This window comes from Bremia lactucae, linkage group LG3 (assembly GCF_004359215.1).
Source record: "Bremia lactucae strain SF5 linkage group LG3, whole genome shotgun sequence".
Classification (NCBI taxonomy): domain Eukaryota; phylum Oomycota; class Peronosporomycetes; order Peronosporales; family Peronosporaceae; genus Bremia; species Bremia lactucae.
The window spans coordinates 3,127,069-3,136,317 of record NC_090612.1 but is presented as its reverse complement, the minus strand read 5'-3'; the positions used below and the strand labels follow the sequence as shown (position 1 = coordinate 3,136,317).

General features: G+C 45.4%; 2 protein-coding genes across 2 annotated transcripts; one reads left to right on the top strand and one right to left on the bottom strand.

Moving 5' to 3' along the window:
* Nucleotides 1–6,245: 6,245 nt before the first annotated feature.
* Nucleotides 6,246–7,282, bottom strand: CCR75_006708 (uncharacterized protein). The gene is made up of 2 exons (XM_067964776.1): nucleotides 6,596–7,282; nucleotides 6,246–6,493 (listed from the first exon to the last, which is right to left on the bottom strand). Exons 1-2 carry the CDS (start codon nucleotides 7,238–7,240, stop codon nucleotides 6,410–6,412), a joined length of 729 nt encoding a protein of 242 aa, XP_067815357.1. The 5' UTR covers nucleotides 7,241–7,282; the 3' UTR covers nucleotides 6,246–6,409.
* A 279-nt stretch (nucleotides 7,283–7,561) lies between these two features.
* On the top strand, nucleotides 7,562–8,800 carry CCR75_006709 (uncharacterized protein; the record flags this gene model as incomplete). Its single annotated transcript, XM_067964777.1, has 1 exon — nucleotides 7,562–8,800. One exon carries the CDS (start codon nucleotides 7,562–7,564, stop codon nucleotides 8,798–8,800), a length of 1,239 nt encoding a protein of 412 aa, XP_067815003.1.
* Nucleotides 8,801–9,249: the final 449 nt, after the last annotated feature.

The following is a 9,249-nucleotide window of genomic DNA, read 5'->3' as shown; positions in this document are numbered from 1 at the left end:
GATGACGAACTAGCTTGAGCCTGTCTCAAGCTAAAGTCCTCCTGTTCCGCAACGGATATTGCTTCTTCAAGCGTATCCAGTTCCAAGCGGAACAGGTGGGTCTTTACGGGACCATCTGTAAGACCTTGCATAAACACCGTAATCAACGTGTGTTCATGAACTGGGTTATTTGTTATACAACTCGCTAAATGTCGTATGTGCTGGGCATATGCGTGAACATCACGCTTGCCTTGCTTGAGTTTCAGAAGCTCTGAACGGCTCTGAACTCAGCCCTTGGCGGATTTAAACGTCTGTTTGAGTCGAGCTTTAAAAGACTCTAGCGACCCAAAGACGTATGGGTCGCGCAACTTAAGACCCAATGCCCAAGTTTTGGCACGACCTGCCAGATTTGATTGAGCGAATGCGATTTGCATTTGCTCGTCGATAATGTGACGTGCCCTTATGGCATCGTCCAACTCGACAAACCATCTCAAGAGGAAGTCTTCTTCGACTTCCCTATACTTAGAGATGTCAATCTGTAAAGTTTTGGGACGACGCGTTTGCATCATCCCAGGTAAAGGGGTCTGTACCTGTTGCAACTTTAACGATTCTGCTTGTTGAGAGCCTTGCTGATTCACAAGGCAACTTTTTTCTTCATCTCGTCAAGTTCATGTTGTATGAACTTGGCGATGACTGAATGGAGGGCATCTCTGTCCAAATTGGACAGCATTGCCAAGATTGCATCGTTTCCTACGGTTGAACTCATTCGTTCGACCGCACTCCTTTCTATATCACTTAGAAAGGAGTAGCTTTCACGCGAAACGTGATGCGTATTCCCACTTTCATCTAACATGTCCATGTTAGATGATGGAACTGTGGTCCTTGGACGGACTACGAAGTGCTACCAGGTGTAACGGGGCACTACGACTTGTACTGTTTCAGTACAAGTCCACTTCGCACTGCTTCAGTTGCGAGTGGTGCCTTACGTCACTCCACGTACACTAGTACGTGCAGAGGAAGACTTCTCTTCAAGACAACTAACTTTAGGAGGATAAAATGAAAACTGTATTAATATGATTAAGTATCTCTTCTTCTATCTGTTAATGCTAACTTAATAATAAACTAATACTAAACATGCAATTGAATTCTTATCTGTCTCTCTCTTTGTTTACGTTTACAGCTGATTAGTCTGCGGGATAAATAAATATAATGGTCTATACCTATTTATGGATAAGATTTCTGAACACTACTATATAATGTAATGTTCTACAAATATTCTGTAACTTTTAGATAATATATCAATTAACGACCTTTAAGTGTTAATTTCATGTATCGATACACCCCCGTTACAATTATCGCACTGTTTACCCTTTAACGTGTATTGGATACCAACTAAACGTTTCTTTAACCGTTACAGTTGCGCCTGTTTTTGCTTGGAGCACTGTCATCCTCGTTAGAGGGATATCGCGCTCAATAAATTTGAGCCTGCGATCTTCTAGCGATTGTCGTCTAATAAACTTGATCGATACCTCACAATCCACTAAGCGAGAGGTCGATATTTCCGCTCAATGGTTTTAGGCACTGGCCGTGGGGCACTACACTCATCGGCGTAGTGGCCTATTTTATGACAATGATTTCATTTCTGTAATCGTTTGTAACTTGAAGAGTGAGGTTTCTTGCTCTCTACGTTCGAGAGATCCATAGGTTCTGGACCCCCGTTTTCTTGTCGTCGCGGTGGACGATAAGCACCAGAGTGGACGAAAGCCTGTCTAAAACTGAAGTCCGCACTACGACTTGTACTGCTTCAGTACAAGACCACTTCGCACTGCTTCAGTTGCGAGTGGTGCCTTACGTTATTTCACGTACACTAGTACGTGCAGAGGAACACTTCTCTTTAAGGTTACTAGCTAAAAGAGGGTTAAATGAAAACTGTATTAATATAATTAAGTATCTTTCTATCTATCTTGTAAATGCTAACTTAATTATAAACTAATACTAAACATGCAATTGAATTCTTATCTGTCTCTCTCTTTGTTTACTTCTACAGCTGATTAGTCTGCGGAATAAATAGATATAATGGTCTATACCTATTTATGGATAAGAATTCAGGATATTGCTATATAAAGTAATATCCTCCAAATATTATCTACCTTTTAGATAATATATTAATTAACAACCTATAAGTGTTAATTTCATGTAACGACACACCATGTTACACCTCTGTTCCAATTTACTTTTTCTTGAATATAACAATATGAAACGAATTTATTGGAATTGTGGCATAGATGTTAATAACTCATCGCACGCAAATCATAAAGCTTAGTTTCTTTTTTCCTGTGCACTTTATTGTCTTGTTGCCTTATAAATCAACATTTTTAAGGTCAATAAGGTGCGATATAGTCGGAATAAAAAAAAAATGGCAATTACATAAAATGTAACGAAATATCGATCATATTAAAAAGAGTCAAATGTGAAATTAAATCCAGTTTCGTAAGTTTGTATTAGCTACGCTTCCTCCTATGTAATTCTCGCCATCACCGTCCTCCACGCATATGGTGGCTGAGGGCGGCACCATATGGCTCCATGTGAACAGGAGGACCCCGGCCGCCCATTATCGGGCCAGCGCCACCTCGGCCTACCATCATACGACCATTATTGTTATAAATACCACTAAGCTCGGGGCCATTACTCGGCGCCGGCTGAACATGCGCGTAGTGACAGAGATCACCATTCTTGCATCCCATTGGTGAATTAAAAAACCTGCATGGCATTGTACCTCGTTTCCTTACAGGCCTGTTGAAAGACTCGGGCAAGAGGCCACTTTGAATTGAGCCCATGGCATCGGCTTTGCGTTTTACAGGCATAAAAGGCCCTCCAGGTGGCACTTGCTGCATAGGAAAATGCTGTTGGTACTGGCGTTCATAGCCCGCATTGAAACCACCAAATTGGTGCTGTTGTTGACTACCATAAGGACTATACGCTGGCAGGCCACCAGCATTAGGGGGTATTTGAAAGCGCCCGCCGCGACGATACTGCTCCACAATTTCATACACACGCGCATCTGGGATGCGATTGCCGTGGCGCTGTGCCTCTTCCAGCACTTGCGGGACAACGTCAGGGTTGTCCAGCATCAGCGCAACTGTCGTCTCTTGAAGCGGACCTAGCGCTTCACGCAGCTTGCGATCCGCTTCAAGACTTGGACGATTAGTGTATGCATTTGAATCAATCATAGTATAGCCAGGCATGTTTTGGCCAAATCTCCCAGCACTAAACGCTTCGCGACCATTATGATTCGGCACCGCAGAGTTTAATGGCGCACTTACTGGCGCAGAAACCAACGGAGGCGGGTTGCTAGCTTCTGTTTCTACCGCGTCACATAGCGGGATTTCTAATGGCGGTCCGCGAAGAGGCTCATTCAAGCGTTCCCATTCCTTTGGACTTTGAATAGGCATCTCACCAACGAGAACCTCATACTCATCCACGTGGCGACGTCGACTCTCTTGGACTCGCATTTCATCGGTAACTGTGGTAGCGTTGACTCGCGTGGCCACGGCTTGAGGCAGTCGAATGAAGACTGGTGTCGTCCACTCTCGTGACTGGGCAATCGCCACAGCAGGTGGAACTTTATGATGCTGTGCAAGCAGAGCATGACGCTCATTGGCATGTTCGCGTAATTTCGCGTCTTTAAAGGACTGGTCATCGTGACGCGGATCAAACGGCACAAGGTCTCGCCACGATTCAATGAGCTTTACTTGAACGAGTTCCTTTCCCTTTTCATCCGCCCAGCGAATCCGTTTGCGCTCTCCTGACAAAGCAGTCGAGGAGGTCGTGGCCACTTTAAAGCTCTGGATCGTAGGAAGGGGAATGGACAGCGGATCCGCGTGACTGCTTATTGTAGCTGCAGTCTCCTTGTGTATCGTTGGTGACAATGACACTTCGACTTTTGCATCACTTGAGACGACGTCGGTCCTTTCAAGAGACTTACTCGTTGTCTTTGCAGCCGCATCTTTTGCAGACTTGCGTAACATGAGATTGCCAATTAAATCACTAGACTTGGATACGGCACTGCCACCCCCAAAAGGGAGGCGCTCGAGTCGCTTGATTGCACGTTTTTTAATCACCTTCAACTGCTTTGGCTGTACAGGCTTTGCGAAGGCCTGCATGGTCAACGAAGAAGAAGGCTTTGTCGGAAGAGTCGTGGACGAGGACGATGAGGTCGTAATGTCAGGAGATTTGTTCTCCGTAGCTACGGACGACGGCATTGAAGCTCGTTCTTTCTCTGTGAACTTGCTACGCCAAAACTTGAGAAGATCCTGTGCAGTGCGCTTCACGCGCTCATCGGCAGCATGTTTGCGTAACTTGACAATGGGTTCATTGATTCGTGCTTCCGTAATACTAGTTAACTGCAACGGTAGCGTCTGCAATACTTCTAATAATAAAACCAACAAGTCATTGTGTTCCCAGGTCACCGCAGAGTCCACCCAAGTACGTGCGAGGCGTAGCCCACCATTCTTTTCAAAAGCACTAGCACACGCGTGTGATAAGTTCGTATTACTCGCAGTGGAAGTAGCTCGAAGCACGATTAGCCCCAGTGTTTGCTCTGGTTCGGTCTTGCAGCGAGGAAGAAGTTTAAGAAAGATTGAAAGATTCGAGATCGATGACACACGGAGCTCTTGGTCTACAAGAGACAGCAGTGACGCCTCCGTGGGGGAAGGCATTAACTTTAAAGTGTTAGAGCGATTCATCATGTTTTCAAGTACGCTAGGGACCTGTATACCCAATGAAGGCGATGTCGTGTTAGTACAACATGTCATCGCGCAAAGACGCAGGGAACTCACCAATTGGTCAGCTAAGTCCTGGGTTGGAATCGATGCTTGCACGGTTTGATGCTTCATATATTGCGGCACTTCGACCTGGGGCATCATGCCTTGGAGTTCGTATGGTGAAGAGTGCATGAGAGGCTCCTGCAACGCTCCTCCATATTGGGCGTGGTCCAGCATGCTCGTGAAGCTAGTTTGCTCCATGTCGATGTTCATCGTCTACAATTTCAGACACATTTGCACACATGCAGTATGTGAGTCCTCGTTCAACCTCTTGCAAAAAGCTACACTAACTGTAAAGCAACATCATTTTCACATTCATTCCTCATGCACCGCCACGCCTTTCTTATCAAAGGAAACAACTCAGTTGTCTCCACGATGGGACCATAAAGCTCTTTGCACCACCTTAGCCTAAAAATCTAGGCTGTGGAAGTCACTCTGTAAGCCACCATGACTTCTTGTGTCTTTCAGCAAAGTGCACAGGAGCCTTGATGGCTTCAAGAATAAGCCCCACGAAAGGATATGACAATACACAGCGACGGAAAAAGGGGCGAGTGCATGTGGTGTACGGACCGCTCACGGCGTACAGTTACACTACTGTCCTATAATTTAACTGCATAATTACCTTAAGCAATGTGTTGAGAGGAGGGTTGAAAGGCGTGTTCAAGGCCTGACAATGAGATGACGCAAAGGGAGAGTACCGCAAGACCAGGTGTATTACAGCGACGACGACGGACAGCAGCACGCAACTCGATAAAGAGGCAACTGAGCAAACGGTAGTCGGAATGCAAAAGGAAACAGACACCCGAGACACAGACCCAGTCGAAAGAGTGTTGGTTGAGGGGAAGAAAGAGATTGCGGGCTACCGCTTTTCGAGCACTAGAAAGCTTTTCCTTTTCTTCGTCCTTAGGCAAATACTCTTGCCGCGCTCTTTGAGAAATTAGGGCCTCTTTTGTCGTTTTCTTTAGAGAGAGAGGGGGGAAGCCTCTACCTTGACGGTTCAATGAGACCGAGACGGTGCGGTTCGGTTACTTCAGTGAAAGAGTGATGGTTAAACCTTTTCAAATTAATATTATGGTGGTTTGACGATCATTGGAGAGGAATCACTAGGAGGGTCACAACTCTTCAGACGACAATCAAAACAAGTACTTATGTGGTCACGGCCAATGAAGGTGCCATCAAATTATATTAGAACAAATCTTTACTGGAATTGAATTTCGATTGATTCTCTTAGAAGATAACTATGTAAACTAGATTTGATAATAGACAATTTACTAAAGTTTGGAATCACGGTAAATGAATCAAAATGCCGAGCGTTTCTGTAAAACACATGAACTGTTTTCCGCATATAAACATTATATGACATTTATTCGCTAGAAATTATTAAAATTTAAAAGGCTGAATCGTAAATTGTCACGACAATATATTGTGAACAGGAAGGATGCATTTATTGCCAATGATACGTATATTGCCTTTCAATGTTAATTGTTATTCAAACCCAATTTCACCAATACTTAGGTAAATGTAGGGAACAACGGATTGACCTCGTCATCACCTCCTTTGCGGTTAAGGCACCGACAAAGGTCTTGCAAACGCTTGCGAATAACAGCTTACGCCTTGACCGAAGAGGCTCTGCGGCTGCTGCGACGCTTAGCGAATTCGCTGGCACGACGTTCTTTCTGCTCCTTTACGCGCTGCAGTGCCATAAGGCGAAAAAGGAGCAGGCCATACAAGACATTCACGCAATCATTTAGTCAGTCTCGTATCATAGCGAAATTCAAAGTAATGAGACGTACCTGTGCGTGAAGGCGGTTGTACTCGGCGGCATCGCGCTGGACCTTTTCGCGCTGCTGCACCTTTTTAAGTGCGATCTGGCGCTTGTGGTGAAGCGTGCGCGGGGTCACTAGACGCTGGATCTTGGGAGCTTTGTCGTTCTTCTTGCCCGTCTTGGACTCGAATTTACGACGAATGACATATTTGCGCACGTCGTCCTCCTTGGTCAGATTAAACAACTTGCGAATGTTCGAGGCTCGCTTAGGGCCAAGACGACGCGGAATTTGCACGTCCGTTAAGCCAGGAATGTCAGCCTCTCCGGCTTTGACAACGACCAAATTAAGCACCGAGAGATCGGGGCCAACGATGCAGCCGCGCACCGACTTGCGCTTGCGCTCACCCTTGCGGCGGGGACGGTAGCACGACTTGCCCTTGGACAATAGAAGACGGGCACGTCCGTTCGACAAGACACCCTGCTTCATGGGGAAACCTTGCTTGTCATTACCGCCTGACACGCGAAAAATGAAACCTTTAAACTCGTCACCAAGGACGTCGCCCTCAATCTCCTGAGAGATGCGCTTCTCGTAGAACGCGCGGAGCTTGTGCTCGTCATCAACTTCGAGCACTTTCTGGGCCCCCGTGAGAGGGTTTGCAATGTTAAGTTTCATGGTAAAATCTGCATTGTAAAATTCATAAGTCTCTTATTTTATCTACACCCGATGCTAAAGCTGTGCGATGACCGCAATTCGCCTCAACTTCGCATTCGTACCTCAAGAAAAGAAGGGCAATGCGGCCGTGAGTTGTTATTTTGCTTCGATGGCAACCAACCGATAATACGTCTGTCGAATATACTGGTTAAAGTATGCAACACAATTCAGGTCGGCTGCAAGTACTATTTTAGTATAATTTAACCCAAATGCACTTTCGGTGCCAATTGTCCACAATTTTAAATTAAAGTGTTACCTTTACTTAGATCGACCGCATTCAATATGGGTAGCCAAGTCAGCAAAGACAATGGCAGTGATACTGCCACGAATTTACACCAAAGCGAGTCGCTAGTGCAGCATGAAAGCAAATCTAAGCAGAATGAATGTCCTGTGCAACACGAGAATGTCGAAAAGATTCAAGGATGCCCCGTACAGCATGACAAGAAGCTTTCAATTGCTGACGCAATGGGTGGCGGCTGTCCCGTAGTGAGGGAAGGCAAAGACGATAATGAGGTCTTCGATGTCTACGGACAGCGCATAGACCCCACAAACATGATGCCGTACAACCCAAATCAGGACCCGATTGCCGAGCAACGCTACCCGCTGCCAAAGAATCGCGTGCAGTCCACAATTCCAAAAGGCGGAACCGAAAGCACGTGGCTTTATCCGTCCGAGCAAATGTTTTTTAACGCACTTAAGCGAAAAGGAAAGGGCGAAGATGTGCATGAGGGTGACGTAAGAGCCATCGTGTCAATCCATAATAACATGAACGAGCGCGCGTGGGCGCAGGTCGAGCATTTCGAGAAAGTGTGTCATCCTGAGCTCGAGAGCGTCAAGTTACTGAAGTTCTGCGGCCGTCCTGACAAATTGACGCCCATAGCGTGGGTCAAGAGCATGCTTGGGTTTGGCAAACCCTTTGACCGCCATGACTGGACTGTGTTGCGCAGCGACAATACCCAAGTGCGCTACGTTATCGACTATTACTTTGACAATGAAAAGACTGCACTTGATCAAGTCCCTGAGCTGCACTCGGAAGACAAAGTAAAAAGCATTTCCATGTACGCTCGTCCTGCTGTAGATTCGGTAGGTGCTTTGATGGACCGAGTCAAGTTCCCTTTTGCGTCACTTTTTAATGGACTTGAAGGTCCGAATCTGACAGCTCGTTCCGCTTTGATCGAACAAGCTGAAGTAGAGAGAGACGCATTAGAACCGCTTTCAGTGGAGGAAGTCAAGCAGACGTTTGCTCAAGTGAAGGACTCGTGCAAGGGATGCCTTGAGAAAGTCAAAACTTGCAGCAGTGATGTACAATGCTCGCAAGCAGCCTTAGCACTTCAGGTCTGCATGGGTCAAATTATTTGCCCAGAGCAGGTCGATACTTTCACCAAAGCTCTTGAAAAGGGAGATAACGTTGCTGTTGTTTCTGCCTTTGATGCTTTAAACAGCAAACTAGAGAAGTTCCAGGAGCGAGGATCAAATGCGATGCAGGAGCAAGCAGTGCGCGAGTCCTTGGCCATGAAATAATCACAAGTTGAGGGCATTTGAATGTTCTCAATTTAATTGAGGAATAGTCTTCATTGTACTAAAACTCCTATAGCTTTCGAAGTTTCAATGTGAAATTTGTAATTATTGCTGAACGCAGGTGTTTCTTATTTATTTCAATAATTCCTGAACCGACATGACACATAAATACATAAGGTAAAATAAAATGACGAAGAACAAGTTTCAGTGTTTCTTTTTTGGGAACCATGATTCAATAAAACTCAATCAATGAGTGTAACGGGGTGTATCGTTACATGAAATTAACACTTGAAGGTTGTTAATTAATATATTATCTAAAAAGGTAGAGAATATTTGGAGAATATTACCTTACATGGTATTATTCTAAAGGCTCATCCATTGGTAGATATAGACCCTTATATCTACTTTCTCCGCGGTCCAGTCAGCGCTGGACGCGCGCAAAAAGAAAGACA